This window comes from Schistocerca serialis, chromosome 1 (assembly GCF_023864345.2).
Source record: "Schistocerca serialis cubense isolate TAMUIC-IGC-003099 chromosome 1, iqSchSeri2.2, whole genome shotgun sequence".
Classification (NCBI taxonomy): domain Eukaryota; kingdom Metazoa; phylum Arthropoda; class Insecta; order Orthoptera; family Acrididae; genus Schistocerca; species Schistocerca serialis.
This window is the reverse complement of record NC_064638.1, coordinates 119,686,555-119,708,135: the sequence shown is the minus strand read 5'-3', so window position 1 is coordinate 119,708,135 and position 21,581 is coordinate 119,686,555. Positions and strand designations below refer to the sequence as shown.

General features: G+C 38.8%; 1 protein-coding gene across 2 annotated transcripts in view; it reads right to left on the bottom strand.

Annotated features, from left to right (window-relative positions):
• Positions 1-21,581, bottom strand: part of LOC126463683 (1,5-anhydro-D-fructose reductase-like) — a 70,719-nt gene that overhangs the window by 10,823 nt on the left and 38,315 nt on the right. For both annotated transcript variants that reach the window (XM_050096179.1, XM_050096178.1), the window contains exon 5: positions 8,207-8,369. In XM_050096179.1, coding sequence (XP_049952136.1) covers positions 8,207-8,369 — 163 coding nt within the window. The remainder of the gene's footprint in view (positions 1-8,206; positions 8,370-21,581) is intronic.

The window sequence follows — 21,581 nt, the reverse complement described above, 5'->3', positions numbered from 1 at the left end:
TAATGTGCATACTTTTTTACAATTATTGTCAGCAAACCATTATGAGATACAGTTTTAGAAACCACAAATGGCAATTGAATAATGACTGCCTGAATCTAAGACAACAGAATCATTAAATAAGAGATTCACCATGTGCAAGCGACGCAGAACATTTTGATGTATTAGAGAAGTTTATTGTGGTGGTATAATACTCACCAACTGATGTCCACCATTCACTATCAAACACATTTATTATGCATTTTATGAACTTTGCATGTACCAGACCAAGCTGAATCAATAAACAGTACACAAACCAGTCAATTAGCCTGGGGAAGTTGCTGGCACATAACCTACGCAGTATCACAATACAACTGCAGGCAGACTGCTTATGCATACAGACTGACCTACTGGGGACTACATGGCACTGGCTTTGTGAGATACAACTTCATGCTAACTTTTGTGCCAGTTTATTCTAGGACAGTATCTGACAGGTGACTGTAACAGCTGAGAGAGGTGCAGTGGATATCAAAGACAGAATCAGTTTCAATGACGGTACCAGCTCATGTAGATGTAACTAACAGATTTGTTCATAACAGGGAAAATATCAGTCCAATGTGGAGAACAGGACTGGCTGCCTTGATTAATAACTTGTACAAGAACATGAATAACAAATTTGAAAGTTTAAACAATGATTTAAACAAGAGGTCTGAGGCACTGAATGAACAGTTTGAATATCTGAACCATGTGTTTAAAGTGTTCAGAGGAAACAAATTTTAATGATGCTGACAACAAGCAAGAAGATGTGAACGGATTGTTTCCTACAGTCATAAGAAGAACAGAGAAGAAATTTAAACTATTGAGTTTCTAATATCAAAAGACAAAGGGAAGCAGCTGCATCCAGCTTCCTAAAATTAAAGCAAACAATGGATATTAATGATGCGAGAAAAGACAAATTGTTTAACAAGGACCATGTCTTTCTACAACAAATAAAGAAACTGGAGAAAGTTGCAGAGTTGTCACTGGACAACACAGCGTTAGGAAGATGATGGAGGAATACACCATATGGGGCTGTAGAACAATAGAAACTTCAGGTTGGAATATCAACAATGCAAGGAAAAGACAGATTGCTACTTACCATAAAGATGACACATTAAGTTGCACACAAGCACAATTAAAAGATACTTACCTTTAGCTTTTGGCCACAGCCTTCATAAGAAGAAAGAAGAGAAGCACACACACACATTCATTCATGCAAGCAAGCACACGTCAAGCACATATGACTGTCATCTCTGGCAGCTTGGACGAGAATGTAACTATCACATAGAATGGACTGCTTCTTCCATTCCACATGACAGTTGTATTCTGGCCCAAGGTGCTGGAGGTGGCAGTCATATGTGCATGAGGTCTGCTGGCTTGTGTGAATGAATGTGTGTGTGTTTCACTTTCTTTTTCTGACAAATGCTTTGGCTGAAATCTAATGCCTAAGGGTCTTTTCACTGTGCCTGTATCCAACTCAACATGTCATCTTTATGCTAAGTAGCAATCTATCTTCTCTTTACATTTTAGATATATACATAATTCTGTAAACTATTTACTGATGAGAGAGAATAAGCGTCAAGGAAATGGGAGCATGTAGCTTATCATGATGAGTCGACAGCCTGAATGCTAAGCTATTAGAATTTACACTGTAATGCAGGTATTGACCACTCTAGAGCAGAAAAAGTAAATGATCTTAGTGCCACAATTGGGTAATTAATCATTTTTCCTTTCACAGCAATCTGTGCACTAATACCAATGTAAAGTTATATGATCTGAGCAAAACTCGTGATGCCAACATGCCGCCACTGTGTTCAGAGGTAACTGCACACCAAATAGATCAAATGCCACAGCAATACTTTAAGACTCCATCTGAAATCTGTGTCTCACTGTAATGTGGATTTGTTCTTTCAGTTTAATATTCAACTTGGATTCGTATTTAGTGAAACTGATGTCCAAGCTTTCAGTTTAACAGGCAGTGGGAAGGACAAATGGAATAGGAAGCTGGATCATGAGTTATGAGTCTATGGGGAGTCCTACACTACTCAATAAAAACCTGTAACAAGAAAGCAGCAAAGCATGCACCAACAAATGAGGTTAACATAAATTTATGTGACATCAGATCACATTTCAGTTAAAAATGTCATAAATACTGCCAGGCCATCTCAAACCTAATCTCTGGGTAGGACAAAGTTTTTCTGACTTTGACAGTGCTACAGAAAAATTCGTAGACACGTAGAGGCTTGCTATTAGCCATGATTCATGACTGAATCACTAAAGAAGATACAAGAGTCATTTATTACAAGAAAAGCCATAGTGACATCCTTCAGAAGGAGAAGCAGTTTATTCTGAACTGAGGAATTACTGTCCATCAAGAGCAATAAGCATGCTCGCCTTCTGAAGTAACTTTGAGTGAAATGAAGAAAAAGGACATTCACTTTATTTTTGAATTTTTAGGAATGAACACTAGAGTTTTATAACAGCATTATAAGTGCCTAATAACTTTTATGGACTTCACAACTCAACAAGATCACAAAAATTTTTTATGACTTTCAAAAATTGTAAAGTAATTGGATCTAAGTTTTTCAAAATTGTTACTTTACATGAAAATATGCATCATTCTCAACAGTTAACAAAACAATAAATAAGGATCTTGTTTACACAGCTTTTTCCATTCTCTGGGGGAAAAAAAAGGTTTTTGGTATCTAGATAAATCAGGTTTTTCCACTCTGCATTTACTCTCTGGTACCTCAATGAAAAAAAAGCTTGTGGGAAACAAATGAGTTGGACTTGTACTGAAAGGGCAAGGAGGCGATAAGATAATAAAAGTTATTCTTCACATGTTTTAAACTGCACATGATAAAAGACAAGAAAGATATGATAAAGACTTGTTTCAAGAAAGTAGATGCAGTTCCTTCATCTTTTGCCCAGTGTCATTCCATGTGAAATCAACGAATAAAAAAATAAATTTTAATCTTAATTATATAGAATTTTGTAATACTCCCTTTTTCAGAAAAGTTCCAGGAAAGGTCTTTTTTATTTCTGAGTTTGCAATACTAAAAAGGAACAAATGTTGTTCCTATGTTACCTTCTATTGGGGGTGGGGGAGTCCTGAGGTGCAGATCAATACCAGGGGCTTCTCATTCAAGGAAATTGAAGGACTACTCAATGATTGCAAAGCTTCAATAGGAGGGGCTATAATCAATGCTCATCATAGCGAAGAGGATTTGACGACGCAAACTGAATATGAAGGTCCTCCATCACTGTCATGCAGAGGGCCACTGACAAGATCTAAATCTAGTATGATGTAGTTGGTTCCTATTTCTCCAGGAGAGGGGAGAAATGGCATGTGTTGTGCTGCATGTATAGTGGAGTACTTGTCGGCATCACCACATGGTGTGCTACGGGTAGCCAGTTCGGATCTTATTACCAGCAAATAATTGTTACTCGGTATTTCTCATTTCTAGAAAATTCTCAAAATTTCTTGTACTTGTAGTGCTTGCATATCCTGGAATATTTGATATTTGTATAAACAGCACCACTCTCCATTCAGGAGGCGGCTCTGTTCTGTCTACATGTCAGTGTTTTTAATAAATGTGCTTTCAACACTAACAGGTGTTGTACTTCATTGATGACTCTGGTTTTGGATTTGGACTTGATTGTATATATAATGTGACAATATTACTCTTGCTACTTATCAAAAGTAATTATTATTGTAACATAAATTCTTAGAAGGTGACTACTGACTTAATTAATTTGCATGTGGTTGTATGGTAATTTATTAATGCTTTCCATTCATAAACGGGATTATTGACTGGATACAGTATACAGTAATTGCTATATTTTATGTGGAGAGATTCTTACAATTTTTAGGATGATAATTTTGACAGATCTGAGAGTGTACAGCCTACAGATTCTGAATGCTTAAAAATCACTCTTGTTGTTGTGATCTTCAGCCCAAAGACTGGTTTGATGCAGCTTTCCACACTGCTCTATCCTGTGCAAGCCTTCTTCATCTCCAAATAACTACTGCAAACTCCATCTTTCTGAATCTGCTTGCTGTACTTATCTCTTGGTATTTACCTCTTGGTCTCCCTCTACGATTTTTACCTCTCACTTTTCCTTCCAGCACTACACTGATGATTCCTTGGTGTCTCAGAATGTGTCCTATCAAATGATCCCTTCTTTTGGTCAAGTGTGCCACAAATTTCTTGCCTCTCCAATTCTATTTAGTACTTCCTCCTCATTAGTTATGTGATTGATCAATAATATTCAACACTCTTCTGTAGCACCACATTTTGAAAGGTTCTATTCTCTTTTTATCTAAACTGTTTTTTATTGTCCATGTTTCACTATTAAACATGCTATCAGGTGAAATATGAGTATAAACAGAGGTCACGAAAGTATATTACAAGGCAGATGCAAAGTTGCTTGGGTGTACATACTCAGACATACAAAGAGGCACTGATGCAGCCTGTGGATAGCCAGTTTTGTAATACTAAATTTCAGTAGGGAAGAGATAAAGCTGGCTTCATGAATAAAAATAGCACAGCTGACCATTTGAAAGTCATGAATGAAATTATACAGAATGTTGCAGTGAGTAGGAATTACCATTTTGCCTAGATTCAAAATGTTGCCTGAAAAAGCTATTCACTCAGTCCCAACACAATCTGTAATAACAGACCTTGAGAAAAAAAGGTATGATACAACTTATATTCACATACTGAATAATGTAGAGGCCTATATCAATACAATAACTTCCACTAGAATTCATAGGGAAACTAAAAAACTGAAAATGGAAATGCTGTACTAATGAATTTTTTAAATGCTCTCCTAATTAATGTTGCAAATCTGTAGTAAGTAATTTGTAAAAACTGTCAATGGAGATAACTTTTATAATTTAAGTCACGAACTGATAGGTTTAAAAAGTCAACATTTTTATCTTTGCTTTGGGATCAATTCCTTGATCATACAGTAATAATAGACTTTGTGAAAGAAGCCTAAAAAGGTGTTTTGTTTAATTGCTACAATATACAATGTTTCACCAAGAACTTACTATTGAATCAATTAAAATGGAAAGAGAAGTTAGGCAAGGGTATTCTGTATCACTAAAAGTATTCTTGGCAGTCCTAGAGGAAGTTTCTAGATCCTTAAAGTGGAAAAACAAAGAAAGAAAATTTCTAATGAAATACAGACCATTAATGGGAAAACTATTCAAAACTGAGGGTTGCTCATGAAGCAATGGGACAGGGAACAGATGCGTGTGGAAGTTTTAATTATACCTACACAATATAAATGTAATGAAGTTAAGCAGGACAAGCAGCCAGTGATTGAATTGTAGGTGGGCCAAGGAAGTTCTTTGCTGTATTCCAATGGACTAAGATGAGACAAAGCACTGTATGCCAAATGACTATAGAAGAAAACTATTGAAATGAATGGGTCTTTTAATTATATAAAGTTTGTAGCGATGGAAAGAAATTCAGACTTAAAAGTGGCAAAACCCCCACCACCAACTTCATTGGAAAGAGCTCCAGAAGTGTGATATTTTGTTGATAACATGGCTTTGCTGGAACTGCTAAGCATAAATTAAATCTTTTCTATGACAAATCTCTGCAGAAACTGTGCAGAGTTTATTTTTTATAACTACTAGTCTTATATGGTAACCAAAAGACTTTTTTTTGACAAAGTGACAAGTATTTGTTAAATTTTGCTAAGTTTTGTACTAAAAGCAGGAAGAGTAGGGTTCAAAGCCCTGGCAATGACGCATTCATTAGAGGCAGAAGGATTTTACTGGAAAAAGTTTTGGGTCTCGACCAGATGGTTCTTGGCAACATATGAATACTGATTTTGCTGCTACTTTCTGGTCCATTATCATCGACATATACAGCAAATTCTTTTTGTCATACCAATATACTCAACTGCCAGTGCTAACATTGTCAAAGTGCTCATTTCCTCCTTCTGCTTAGAAGGTTTGTCATAGACAATTGTTTCAGAAAATGGTCCTCAATTGTCATCATCAGAATTGTAACAATTCTGCCAACAAAATGAGATATGAGATATACAAATGGCACCATTGTCTCTTCAATAAAACGGTGAAGTGAAACATTCTGTTCACACATTCAAGGCTCAGATATACAAATGTTGTGCTTTCCATTTGAGGGAAAATGCTTTGTTGTTGTTTCTGAACACCTATGCTTGCTCATGACAATTTGCCAGCATAAATCTTACATAGCCATCACCACTGCACTCTGTTGCATCTCTTTCATCCTTGCCATTCTGTTTCAGATCCTAACTTCATAATGAAGTTCCATACGAAAGACAAAGTTTTCTTTTGTGTACGCAAAAAAACTTCGCAACTGGGAATCTGGCACTCAGACATCTGGTTGTGCTCATTATACCTTCATGATATGGTTGGCACCTGTTGATGGCACAAAGACCAACTTTGTTTCCATGATTATTATAGCGATCCTGCTGTAGATTTTCCTTTTTCAGACATGCTGCTTGCAACCTAGCCTGCTGCTCCGAGCAGCCCTTGCTGGTGCCTTAGGTATGGGTGCATGAGTCTTCCAATGGCTCTGCCATGGAGGTCAACCTCTGCACAACTCTACAGCCACTGTCACCACACCCATCATCATTTGCAGTAACAGCAGTAGTGGACACAAAGTTTTCTATCATGTCAATAAAAAGCCTCACAACTGAGAATATGGCGTTGTCACTCATACATCTGGCCACACTTATACCACTCATGATATTCCTGGCACCCGTCAATGGTACAAAATCCAATTCATTTCTGTGATTATTGTGATCCTGTTATAGATTTTCATTTTTCAGACACACTGCCTGCAACCTATCCTGCTGCTCCAAGCAGCCCTTGCTATTGCCTGATCCCGGATGCATGGTGTCCCAATGGCTCTGCATGGAGGTCAACCTCTTCGCACCTTCACGGCCATTGCCACTGCACCCATTGCCATTTGCAGTAACAGCAGTAAGGAACATCAAATCTGCATCAGCTGTCCAGCCTCTGATGTCCTCGGCAGCACCAATGCTGCACCCACCTGTGCCAATGGATGGGTGCCCTGCCTCAAGTTTCTTGGCAGATCTTCTCGGTAGTTTTCAAAATGAATGTCAGGTTGCAGATTGGTTGGCACCATCTCCCATTATTCCACAGGCAACCCTATCAGCAGCACCGTAGCACAGCTCTAACATCTGCCCCCCCCCCCCCCCCCCTATTGTGAACATCCTCACTATTTGCGATGACAGTGTGCAATTTTGGGGAGGGGAGGCAATGTAGTATTATCACCATCTCCACCAACTAAACCCAACATGTTGCTCACAGCTATGTGACAGATGACACTTTGTAATCTCTCATTAGTGTACGGCTGGGTGAGGCTGGCCTTCTACTGCTCGCTGTGTGCAATGAGGGGTGTCATGCATACACACCACTAAAGGATGTAAATCATCTGCACACATCTCTGATAGGCCAGTGCATGGTTTTAAGCCACAATTTTGAGCTTGTCCCCAATCAATTTCGTCTACAGAACATTAGTGTGGAGGACTGCAGTGGGGAACACTGCATCAAAGTAGCAAAATACTACTAAGCATTACTAACATTCAAAAACTTATATACATAAATTAGCATTCAAGACTGTTTCATTTTATTGAGTTAGCCCCTCTTCCCACTACAATCTATCATAGATTCTTATATGCGAGCCAGCCTGCCCTGACTTGCAAAGGTAACTTGATAATTCTAAGGTTCTCCATCTGTGAGCCACAATGTCTTCCCTATGTGTATGAAACGCTTATCTCATTCTATGAATGGTGCAGATTACCAGCTTTTGCTATCATGAGATTCATTTTATGGTGTGAATCTAAGAAATCAAGTAGATGACTATTTTTAACTGTAGTCCAACTTCCCATTAGCAGTACACTGAATAGTCAGTCCTGTTCATCATATTAGCTGTCAGTTAAAAGGAAAGGAACTCCAACAAAGAAAAACACAATGCTGAAAATAATACCAAACTATCATTCAATAATAAAGTAAGAATCGTTACCAACTTCTAGAAGTGACTAAGAACAGAATGATACCTTAAGGTGTTTGCTGGCTTCTTCCCAAAGACAGGAATGTACATTGCTACAAAAATGTAAAAATTATGATGACATTTAGGAAACTCTTCATAAATCTTCAGCTTACCTTAAAGTTCTGCTTTATTCGCTCTGGACTGGTACTCTTTGGTATGACAACTATGTGTTGTTGCACAAGGTGCCTCAAGAGAATCTGGGCAGGTGTTCTTTCATGTGCATCTGCTATTTGCTGCACTGCTGGGTGACCCAGGAGATCAGGAAAATTTTCTGGGCTGCCGCATATTTTAAAGTTAACAATGTTAGTTGTAATATGTGAATTATAGTTAAGCCTATTTAAAGTTATTAATTCTCAGATGACTAACATGCTGGTTCCAAAATCTAACATTTGTGACTGCATCAAGGGAAATTTCACTTCAGAAAACTATAAGATTATAAGACAGATATCTGAAAAAAAAAAAACCTATCTTTTGTTAAGGATGGAAGGAGGATAACTTATTAACTTATAACAGAGGGGCAGCTCACTACTTAGAACACAGGTTGAGAGGAACCCATCTCTAGCTGTCATTTAGATGAAGGCGTGGACTGGCAAGCCATTCTCTTCCGTCCCTTTGTAATTTGTTGTCACTTCAAAAATAACAGCAGTTTTCATTATATATCTTCATGCATAATTTGTAACTGAGTAAACCAATTCTGAGGTCAGAGGAAGGCTAGGTCCTATAGCCTACAATAAGACAAGAAAAAGTAAAGTACAACTGTTACAACTGCTTTGGTTATTATTCTTGACTAAGGGTTTATTCTGTGATTTTCCTGAGATGAGACCAGCATTATTAGCTCTGGAAATAATCAATCTTATATATATTTCTCTACTTTACACAAACAAATTTCCTATGTATTGCTTGATCAAACTGCATATCAAATTTTTGTGTAGTTTATTGCCTGATTAGTGCTGGAATATGGAGAAAAATTGTGTCACGAAATTTTAACTCTTGATAGCCGATGCCAGTAGGAATCAAAATTACTAATGTTGTGTAATGGAAACTTGGCACCTCACACTCCGATTGTGCCCTATCAACACATGACTGTGAATGCTTTGCCTGCCAGAGATCACAGTGTATCCAAGGCAGCCTGCACACTCAGTGGTAGTGCACCAGCCTTCAACTCTGGGGGCAAATCTGCTGGGGTCCCGACACATCCATTGTAGTTTCATGATAAGACAATGTACTGGGGACAAACCCATCAACAGCTGTTAGTCCATGTACAGAAAGTCTTTTACAAATTGTGTCAGCCCTGAAAAGGGCCTTTTTTGTAGCTAGGGCATTTTTTACTTAAAGCAGGTGCTGAAACTGGCGACCCTCTGACATGACAAAACCTTGGTAATGTCAAACAGTGTTTTGCCGAATTCTTTCAAAGATTCCTGGCATTGCTCTGATGTGATTGACGACACATTGACACCATTGACTCCTCTTCATTTCTAGGTGGTTCACATCTTGGAGGTGAACTAGAACCTAGAAGAATCCCCACAGGAAAAAGTCCGGTGGTGTGAGGTCTGGTGATCATGGGGGCCATGTCCTACGAGCACCCCTGCAAATTACCCAGCAGTTAAAAAGTTCATTTAAGTATCCACGCACAACACGACTGTTAAGTGCAGGTTCCCCATCATGCTGCAATCACATGCATAGCCATATGTCCAGGGGAACACTTTCCAGCAGGCCGGTTACAGTTTCTTGCAAAAAGTGAAGGTAATTTGCCCTGGTAAGTTGAGGAGGTAGGTCCAATAGATGGTCACCCACAATGCCCGCCCAAATGTTGAGCGAAAACATTCCTGATGTCCACGGACGTACGTGACGTGAGGATTTCCCCTTGCCCATTAATGAACATGTTGTGTTGTAATGGCCACCCTGACGGAAAGTGCACTCGTTGGTAAACAACACAATGGCGGGCAAGTCGGGATCTCATGCAACATGTCACAGAAACCACCAGCAAAACCCTACCTTGTGTTCATAGTCTGCCACAGGATTTAGGTCTTGGACAGGGTGAAACTAAATGGACACTGGCTGTAATCCCTCAAAACCTCCCAGACCAACCGATGAGTGAACCCCCTGTCATGTCCAACTGCTTGAGTACTTGTCGTAGGTACTCCTTCGAAGTGCTCGAGAACAGACTCTTCAAATGCAGCATTCGAGGTCCTCCAGCATCACCATGATATCCTACTAATGAGCCTGTTTCGCCAAGTTGCTGGTGAATTACTGTAAACATTTCCAGGTATGGGTGGCATCTTGCTGGGTACCATTCGTCATACAACCATCATGCTTCATGCACATGACTGGCGGATAGTCCATAAACGAAAACCATATCTCATTGTTCTTCAAACAAATACTGTGGTGCCATGCTTACTGTACGGCTAAATTGCAGGTCATGTGTGTGGGCTCCGAAGTGAAACTTACATGTGAATGCCTCTGATGTGAGGTGGAGAGAAACAGCAAGTCCTATTCATGTAGAGGATTTGGTGGTCTGTTGCATTGCTGATAGATTCATTTCTATTCATGTGCGTATTATGTTGGGGCAGTGACAGGGCGGGGGACGTTTGTATGTGTGAATCGACAACCATAGTGCTGCCCATCAACCAACAAAGAGCAACAGAGATCCCATGGCCAATCAGAGTGTGTTGCGCCAAGTTACCGTAATTTAAAAATGGTGCAATATCGACCTATACAACTTTAGCAATTTTGCTTCCTACTGGCATCAGCTATCCAGGGTTCAAATTTCGTGATACAATTTTTCTCCGCTCTGTGTGTGTGCGTGCGTAGAGGGCAAGTGCTCTACCAACTGAGCAACCCAAGCATGACTCATGACCTGTCCTCAGAGCTTTATGTCCGCCAGTACCTCATCTCCCATCTTCCAAACTTCACACAAGCTCTCCTGCAAAACTTGCAGGACTAACACTCCTAGAAGAAAGGATATTGCAGAGAAATGGCTTAGCCATAACTCGGGGGTTGTTTACGGGATTAAATTTTCATTCTGCATTGGAATCAAATATATGACTATAGTTAACAGAAGTCTTCTTCCTATTGGCAATGCACCGAACAGTCTGTCCCATTCAGTTAGATTAGCTGCCAGTTACCTACTAGAGGGGAAAAAGAAAACTCCTATGAAGAAAAATGCAATGCTTAGCTTTTAAAGTAATTACAATGCTGTCTGACAATCATTCAATAATAAACTTGTTTCCAGAATGAAATTTCTGCTCTGCATTAGACTGTGCACTGATATGGAGACTTCCTGGATGAGTCGTGCTTGGGTAGCTCAGTTGGTAGAGCGCTTGCCCACAAAAGGCAAGGGTCTTGAGCTGAGTCTCAGGCTGGCACACAGTTTTAATCTATCAGAAAGTTTCTTATCAGCGGATACTCCACTGCACAGTGAATATTTCATTCTATAACACAAATGTGAGCAGCAGTTAGAATGCATACAGAATACAATAGTCCCATACTTTGGGAATGAGCATAGGGGGAGAAGATGCAGGAATCCCACACTGCCACTCATGGCAAGGTCCTACCAGAGGCAGTGTGCCCTTGCCTTCCACTGACCTGTTATGTAGTGTCAATTTTGTGCCTGCATCATGGAGATGATTGCAGTAAGTGTTTGTACAGTGTTTTTATGGGTGAAGGAAGTGAGAGGGTGAAACCTGGTGCCCGAAAATAGTTTACTCTTCTCAAAAAGCCCCAAGCAGGCCACTGAGCTTAACATCTCCATCCGATGGATGGATCACCACCAACAGTGTCACGTGCCTCCACTTCATGAGACACTGTGGAGAGTTTTGGAATTTAATCCAGAACATTGGTGTGAAGACTGGCAATCAGAAACTTTATGCCAACACATTTCCTCCTCTGGCCCACCAAATACTGGTGGTGAAAATTTCATCCACCACCAGGATTTGAGCGGGCTTTCCTCAGAGTTGAACACCACCACCTAGGCATTAGTGACCCCAGCTCCAGAAGCCGCTAGAAGGTATATAGCAGTGAATAAATCACAAAAACTACAACCCCACAAATATTTGTATTGGAAGTATACCAGACTTATATATGAACAAGATAAGCAAATAGTAAAGAAATTCACAATATTTTATATTCCAGTTGTCCAAGAAGGTACTTATTATAGCTTAGCTTATGGGAAATAAGGTACGACTGTAGTTTCAACTTCATGCAAATGTTAAGAACAAAGCAATCTTTCATAGTGGAATTACCCGTACAGAATTTCTTTTTTTTTTTTTTTTCATTTATTTTCTATGATTTCATATTACAATGGCTTAAGAAACATATTTCTCTGTCAAATAATGGATGTCTTACTTAAATTCATGCAGTGTTGTTTTATGCATGAAATTCTGACTGTCCTCTTATTTTCTAGGAAGAAGTTAAAGACAGCAGCTAGCTCTCGGATAATGAAATTCTCTTCAAAGTTGCTTCAGGATTTTTCACATAGTTGGTAATAATAAACACTTTACAAAAGTCAATATGTGATACACACACTAGTGCTTGAGTGTATACAGGAAATTGACAGACTGCTATGAATGTATGACAAATTCTGTTTATCATATGCACTTTCCCTTATATTTTATTTGCCTGTAATACACATCTTTTTCATTATTGCATGTAAATGACAAAATATAGAGTTCTGGAGGTGCTGTAACAAAAGTAAAGAGCAAATCTCTGACTTGGAAAATACCAATAGCTACTGCTCTAATTAGAAAACAACATCTTTAAGTTTTTTTCATCTATTCGCCCATCAGCACTTTACCTTCTGTTGGTCTGGCCTTAAATACTTGTTTATGTTCCATCCGAAATTCCATTATAGAGAAAACTTTTATTGGGACCATTAGATTGAATTATGAGTTATAAATTTATAACCGCATGTATTGGAAAAGTTAGCAATTCTTTTACAAAAACTTTCTTTTTTACCTTTGTGATCGACTTCATTCTTCTTTAGAAATTAAGATAAACTTTAACACAGAGATAGATCTGGAGACAAACAGCAAGAGAGAGAGAGAGAGAGAGAGAGAGAGAGAGAGAGAGAGAGAGAGAGAGAGAGCATGGTCAGAATTGACATGAATATGGAGTATTGAGTGACAGTATGTGCAACTCCAGCAAGTACTACTAGTGACCAACAGGACAGAGAGACCTGATGCATTTGCAAGCAACTGAAAATTATGAAAATAGGATATGCAAAAAGGGTATATTTGTATTGTCTTAAAAGCATTATCACCACTATTGGGGGGAGGGGAGTCAATTTGAAACAAACTGCAACAATGAAAACCATAATTGTTTGCACAATGAAGTGAACATGAAGAATCATGAGTTTGATGTGGGTAGCAAATGACATTGCTTGGTTGTAATTTATTTTCTGCCTGACTCATGTAGTACTATCACCGTCAGAGGGTGGTACGGGACTACAAGTCCCACCGCCACACCTGTGGAAATTCACTGCCTCACCAACACAGTTAGACCGCAATAGACCGGTGATGCTGCATTGTAACATATCACCCCAGACTACAAGTCCATTAAAAAAAAAAATATGTGGACAAATCTTTTGCTTCATGAATGAAGTTAGCTGGTATTTTGTTTCAGCAGAGCTGTTAGGTCCCTCCCTAACCACCATCTCGGAAGTCACACATAGAGGGGGGGCACCCGAATACTTGTGAAAACCAAGATTATAAGTTTCATTGCTGCTTATTTCACTTGTAGCAATTTATGTTATGCTATTAGGTCCCAATCTAACCACAACCTCTGAAATCATGACTTATTTTTAAAAAATACCAAATATTTGCGAGAACCCAGATCTTTTTTGATTGAGCGATTCTCAATGGCTATCATAAATTATCATCTGATTGGCTATGACCATAAGTTCAATTTGTGCACTTTCCTTCCAAGGTCAACCATCCTGTCACCATACACATTTTTTCCAACTATGCAAGGATGGAGAAAAAGTAGCTACTTCCAACAGCAGCAGACTGGTAAATATGCATAATGGGATGGATTTCAGAACCTTGACACTATTTCTCTGTCCTTCTGAAGGAAGGAAGAGGATGGTAATCCAGGAGCCCTGGTTAAGTAATACAGCACAATAGGTTGAATTAGAAGTAGAAACAAAATGATAGACCAAAGATTGGAACAAACAAAATGAAAAGATAGCAGAGACAGAGAGGGCCTGCAATAAGTGAGACAAGGCCTGAAGAAGATTGTAAAATATTTGTGAAAAGAAAAAAAAAAGACAGACAGAGATCCTTAAAAAAGTGTGAATGTAATGGCAAGATGGATACCACTTTTGATATGTTGTACACTAAGCTGTAATAACAAAAACAATCAATTACTGACAAAATAATTTTGACACTATTCTGTAAGAAGGATGATTCAATTTCAGGTGCAGACATACTGTCTGTATACACATTCCTAACATAGTTCTGTGATTGAGAAAGAGAAGGCTGAACAGTGATTATTATGATAAAGTGTTACAACTATCACTGTATAACTCTCCCTCTCACACAGACATATTATTAATGACAAAATATGTAAGATGGGGCATATATTCTCTACCTATATATGCTATGATTCTCACTTTGAATTTATCAATTAGTTGTGCAATGAAATTTTGCTCACATTACTAAGATTCTCCTTGTAATAACTTTTTGTCAATTTCATGAACACATCTTAAAAGTACATTTACATTCCCTATAAACTGCTTTAAAGAAGTTTTGCTCCATCTGCTTACCTGAGCAAATGTTTGGGCTTACATTTGAAGGAGTAAGGGAATGAAAGAATAAGCCCTATGAAACTAAAAATTAACTTTACCATGAAATTAAAAAAAGAAAAAAAAACAGTAACTAAAATAAACACAATCTGTGCAAAAGTGCACATCCATGAATCAAAAACTGCTGCTGGGTTACAATCAGTACCATTTGCTCCACCTCACACTATTAACATGCTTAGATTTTTCTGAAAATGATGTTCTCAACATGTTTGTGATGTCACCCGTCGAGACTGACACACTCTTTGATGATGAACCTTCTGAAATCATTTAGGGTGCAAAAAAGTTCCTGCGATGATACACCACAAGTTACAACCCCATGCTTAATAGGATCATTCATGTCAGTAGATACTTCAGGCAATTACATTTGAATGATTCCTGCCGCGGGGGAAAAGGTTCGACAATACTGGCACTGTGTGCCTGTATATCTTTGCCTAAAAAGGTGAACTTGTCACCAAAGTGTTGGCTGTAGGGTTATACAATAGACAGGAGGCTCTTGTTCCAATGCAGCACAGCCTTCAAATTATCCTCAAATGTGAAGAGAGGTGTACAATGTCTGTACATAACTGGCCCATCCATCTGCTGGACCTGAGGAACTGATACCTGAGATGTGCCCCTACAATCAGCTGATGCAAGACAAATCATACAGTCATCATCAGTAAAGAGAATCTGACACTGCTTATCCACATTCAGTTTCAGATGGTCCCTTGTCAACCTATCTGAGTTGACACAGCCTTCCCAGCTGCCTCCAAAATGGCAGCAAACAGATCTTTTGTGTTTTCCTTGGGGTGCTTACTAGCCATTAGTTGCAGGTTGATCATCAACTGAGATAGTTGACAGCAGGCAACCTCTACAAGTAAAATCTCAAATGTTTTCTGTGTCTCAATAACCCCCAAACTTCAAATGATATCAATGTCGCAGGCACCAAATGCAACAGGAAGCTTCCCTTGCTTGCAAGCCTTGTTGCTATAAAGTGACAGAGCATGCATAGTCTAAGCTTGAAGTTACCCTTAGAAATACGATTACAGCCTAAACAGTGTATGCAAGCAGTGTCATCCCATTCATAATTGAACACAGCAGACACTACGGAATTGCACTGAGACTGTAGCTGGTCTTTCACCTGTGTTACGCAGATGGCTGTGTATAGTGATTTCCTATGGTCAAAAGAATATTGACACAGAGATTTTGGAGCAAAATACACAAACTATGCAAGTTATGAGGCTGGTGCAAAACGTGTTTTGAGCAATTCAGTTCATCACATGAAACTGCTGCTAGTTTTAAAACCTGACCTATATACACTTCTATGCAGTTATTCAACATCATCACTCATTTACTTCAGTGAAGGATACAAATGATGTGAGTGAGGGTAGATTACAACATGGAGAGTTACAACGTCAAAACGATACTCCTTAAAATCAGAAAATAATTTTCTAGTCATGCTCTGTCCAATGGCATTATCCCCATACACGATGCAAATGTTTCTGGCTACTTCCACTGCTGTCACCCCTCTATAGAACTCAAACAGAAGAAAAGAATATGTCGGACATGTTCAGAGTTCTCCACTTGGCACTCCATTTTCTAGTGTCCACAGCTCGACTCTCTATCTCCAAATGGCAATATGTGAATTCAAATAGCAACAGTGAACTAAAAACAAAAAATGACAATTGATAAATAAACCCATAGCAACCAGAATACCAACATGCAAAACAAATACCTTATGAACTTATGCACGAACCTAATACTTGCTTCTTCTTTTTGCTTCTGACCATCTGCCTCTGCTTTTTCATTTTCTGACTTGTTAATTTCCCTGTTTGTAACATTCAATGTAACAGATTCTAGTTGCCTGCATTTCATTTAATTGTTACTTTTGATCTTATTCTAGCCCTTTATGCCCCAATTTACTGGAAGTTAATATGTGACTTGCATGTATAACAATTTAGAAAAACTCCTTGCAAGTTTTCTGTGTAGAGGAATCCCAGCCTATAAAAGTTATGGGTTATTTTGTCTTATTTTTGTGTCCACTGGTCTGCTACTACCTGATAAGCAGACATTCCTTTATTTGATCATTGTTAAGTTCAAAGTGTTTCTTTTTTTTAGTGGACATTTATTCATTTCTGAAATACTGTTTGATACATTGGGCAAGAAGTACCATTTTTGTTGCAATGCCAAGAACATTTATAATGGATTGAGTATATGAGCAAATGTTCAGCGACAAAAACTACAAAATTACAAGGAGATAGACTTGTTGATGAGTACTTAGCTTCAGAAAGTGAAATCCCCTATGAAATGTTTGAAATGATAAAAAATTAATCCTCAGAACTTGCAACTTCCTTCCTTATGGAGGAGTGAGGGGAGTATTAGAAATGGTGGAATGAGGGACTGGTCAGTCAGCCTCCAGGTTAAGAGACGCCCTACCATCCAACATTCTCCACATTATACTCCATTCCTTTCTGAGGAAGGAACATCCAACTTCCAAAACTTAGGTACATTCTTTTTTAAGTTTTTCTTTTGACAAGTATCTGGTATTTCAACTACTGAGAGTAAATCTGATTTAATCTGACAGCATTTCACTACCCTTGTTATACCTGGATAGATTGCTATGAATCAAATAGAAGAGTTATTGAGTCGCAGACAGAAACAATGAAAAGACTGCTAAACATTTACGCTTCAGACAATGACGGACTGCAAATCAATGTCTCTTCTGTGTGGTGAGTAGCAATCCACCCTTTTCACTTATATTGTTGTTATTCTGTATCCATTTCATTTATATTGTTGTTATTTCACCCAGGACTTCCTTCATTACCCTTGTTTCACTTCTGTTCATGTTTAGCTCATAAACTCTTTTTAAGCCACTATCCAGTGCATTCAACAGCTCTTCTAAGCTCTTTGCCATCTCTGACAGAATTACAGTGTCATGCAAACTGCAAAGTTTTTATTTCTCCTCCCTGAACTTTAATTCCCTTTTCAAATTTCTCCTCTGTTTTCTTCACAGTTTCCTCAATGTAATGAGTGAAATAATATTGGAGACAGTCAACAAACCTGCCTCACTCCTTTCTCAACTATCGCTTACTTTTTATGTCCTTCAATTCTTACAGCTAGAGCCTGAATTTTAATGATAAATCATACTTTTTTCCTGGACTTTAGGATTTTGTAAAGTAGAAAAAATTATTTTTATTGTGCATGTTAAGTCATATTTACACCTTTTTCAGTTAACAGGTCATATTTTAGTCAACTTCAGCAATAATAGGTCTTATTGGGGCCAACTTTTGCCAAAAATGCATGTATTTGTCACACCTTTAAAGACATAAAAATAAAAACATAAAAATGTTGCCCACATGACAATATTTCAACAAAGGTGGCTTCCAACATAACAAACACTGCACATGACATAGCACTATTTAGTTTGCATGCAAACTGTACATCTACATCTACACTCTGCAAAACCACTGTGAAATGCATCACAAATGGTATGTCCCTTTGTACCAGTTATTGGCATTCCTTCAAGTTCCATTCAAGTATGAAGTGCGGGAAGAATGACTGCTCCGATGCCTCCGTGTATGCTGCAATTATTCTACTCTTATCTGCAAAATCTCTATATGAGTGATACGTATGGAGGTTGTAGTACATCTCCAGAGTAATCATTTAAAGACAGTTCTTGAAAATTTGTTAGTAGACTTTCTTAAGATAGCTGTCTGTCTGTCTTCAAGAGTCTGCCAGTTCAGTCCCTTCAGTATCTCTGTAACACTCTCCCACAGATTAAAAAAATTGTGACCATTTATGCTGCCCTTCCCTGTATATGTTCAATATGACCCCCCCATGAACCATGGACCTTGCCGTTGGTGGGGAGGCTTGCGTGCCTCAGCGATACAGATGGCCGTACCGTAGGTACAACCACAACGGAGAGGTATCTGTTGAGAGGCCAGACAAACATGTGGTTCCTGAAGAGGGGCTGCAGCCTTTTCAGTAGTTGCAGGGGCAACAGTCTGGATGATTGACTGATCTGGCATTGTAACATTAACCAAAACGGCCTTGCAGTGCTGGTACTGCGAACGGCTGAAAGCAAGGGGAAACTACAGTCGTAATTTTTCCCGAGGACATGCAGCTTTACTGTATGATTAAATGATGATGGCGTCCTCTTGGGTAAAATATTCCGGAGGTAAAATAGTCCCCCATTCGGATCTCCGGGAGGGGACTACTCAAGAGGACGTCGTTATCAGGAGAAAGAAAACTGGCATTCTACGGATCGGAGCGTGGAATGTCAGATCCCTTAATCAGGCAGGTAGGTTAGAAAATTTAAAAAGGGAAATGGATAGGTTAAAGTTAGATATAGTGGGAATTAGTGAAGTTCGGTGGCAGGAGGAACAAGACTTTTGGTCAGGTGATTACACAGGGTTATAAATACAAAATCAAATAAGGGTAATGCAGGAGTAGGTTTAATAATGAATAAAAAAATAGGAGTGCGGGTTAGCTACTACAAACAGCATAGTGAACGCATTATTGTGGCCAAGATAGACACAAAGCCCATGCCTACTACAGTAGTACAAGTTTATATGCCAACTAGCTCTGCAGATGATGAAGAAATTGATGAAATGTATGACGAGATAAAAGAAATTATTCAGGTAGTGAAGGGAGACGAAAATTTAATAGTCATGGGTGACTGGAATTCGTCAGTAGGAAAAGGGAGAGAAGGAAACATAGTAGGTGAATATGGATTGGGGGGGAAGAAATGAAAGAGGAAGGCGCCTTGTAGAATTTTGCACAGAGCATAACTTAATCATAGCTAACACTTGGTTCAAGAATCATGAAAGAAGGTTGTATACCTGGAAGAATCCTGGAGATACTAAAAGGTGTCAGATAGATTACATAATGGTAAGACAGAGATTTAGGAACCAGGTTTTAAATTGTAAGACATTTCCAGGGGCAGATGTGGATTCTGACCACAATCTATTGGTTATGAACTGCAGATTGAAACTGAAGAAACTACAAAAAGGCGGGAATTTAAGGAGATGGGACTTGGATAAACTGAAAGAACCAGAGGTTGTAGAGAGTTTCAGGAAGAGCATAAGGGAACAATTGACAGGAATGGGGGAAAGAAATACAGTAGAAGAAGAATGGGTAGCTCTGAAGGATGAAGTAGTGAAGGCAGCAGAGGATCAAGTAGGTAAAAAGACGAAGGCTAGTAGAAATCCTTGGGTAACAGAAGATATATTGAATTTAATTGATGAAAGGAGAAAATATAAAAATGCATAAATGAAGCAGGCAAAAAGGAACACAAACATCTCAAAAATGAGATCGACAGGAAGTGCAAAATTGCTGAGCAGGGATGGCTAGACGACAAATGTAAGGATGTAGAAGCGAGTACCACTAGGGGTAAGATAGATACAGCCTACAGGAAAATTAAAGAGACTTTTGGAGATAAGAGAACCACTTGTATGAACATCAAGAGCTCAGATGGAAACCCAGTTCTGGGCAAGGAAGGGAAAGCAGAAAGGTGGAAGGAGTATATAGAGGGTTTATACAAGGGCGATGTACTTGAGGACAATATTATGGAAATGGAAGAGGATGTAGCTGAAGATGAAATGGGAGATAAGATACTGCGTGAAGAGTTTGACAGAGCACTGAAAGACCTGAGTCGAAAGAAGGCCCCGGGAGTAGACAACATTCCATTAGAACTACTGATGGCCTTGGGAGAGCCAGTCCTGACAAAACTCTACCATCTGGTGAGCAAGATGTATGAGACAGGCGAAATACCCACAGACTTCAAGAAGAATATAATAATTCCAATCCCAAAGAAAGCAGGTGTTGACAGATGTGAAAATTACAGAACTATCAGTTTAATAAGTCACAGCTGCAAAATACTAACGCGAATTCTTTACAGACGAATGGAAAAACTGGTAGAAGCGGACCTCGGGGAGGATCAGTTTGGATTCCGTAGAAATGTTGGAACACGTGAGGCAATACTAACCTTACGACTTATCTTAGAAGAAAGATTAAGAAAAGGCAAACCTATGTTTCTAGCATTTGTAGACTTAGAGAAAGCTTTTGACAACGTTAACTGGAATACTCTCTTTCAAATTCTGAAGGTGGCAGGAGTAAAATACAGGGAGCGAAAGGCTATTTACAATTTGTACAGAAACCAGATGGCAGTTATAAGAGTCGAGGGGCATGAAAGGGAAGTAGTGGTTGGGAAAGGAGTGAGACAGGGTTGTAGCCTCTCCCCGATGTTATTCAATCTGTATATTGAGCAAGCAGTAAAGGAAACAAAAGAAAAATTCGGAGTAGAAGTAAAAACTTTGAGGTTTGCCGATGACATTGTAATTCTGTCAGAGACAGCAAAGGACTTGGAAGAGCAGTTGAACGGAATGGGCAGTGTCTTGAAAGGAGGATATAAGATGAACATCAACAAAAGCAAAACGGGGATAATGAAATGTAGTCAAATTAAATCTGGTGATGCTGAGGGGATTAGATTAGGAAATGAGACACTTAAAGTAGTAAAGGAGTTTTGCTATTTAGGTAGTAAAATAACTGATAATGGTCGAAGTAGAGAGGATATAAAATGTAGACTGGCAATGGCAAGGAAAGCGTTTCTGAAGAAGAAAAATTTGTTAACATCGAGTATAGATTTAAGTGTCAGGAAGTCGTTTCTGAAAGTATTTGTATGGAGTGTAGCCATGTATGGAAGTGAAACATGG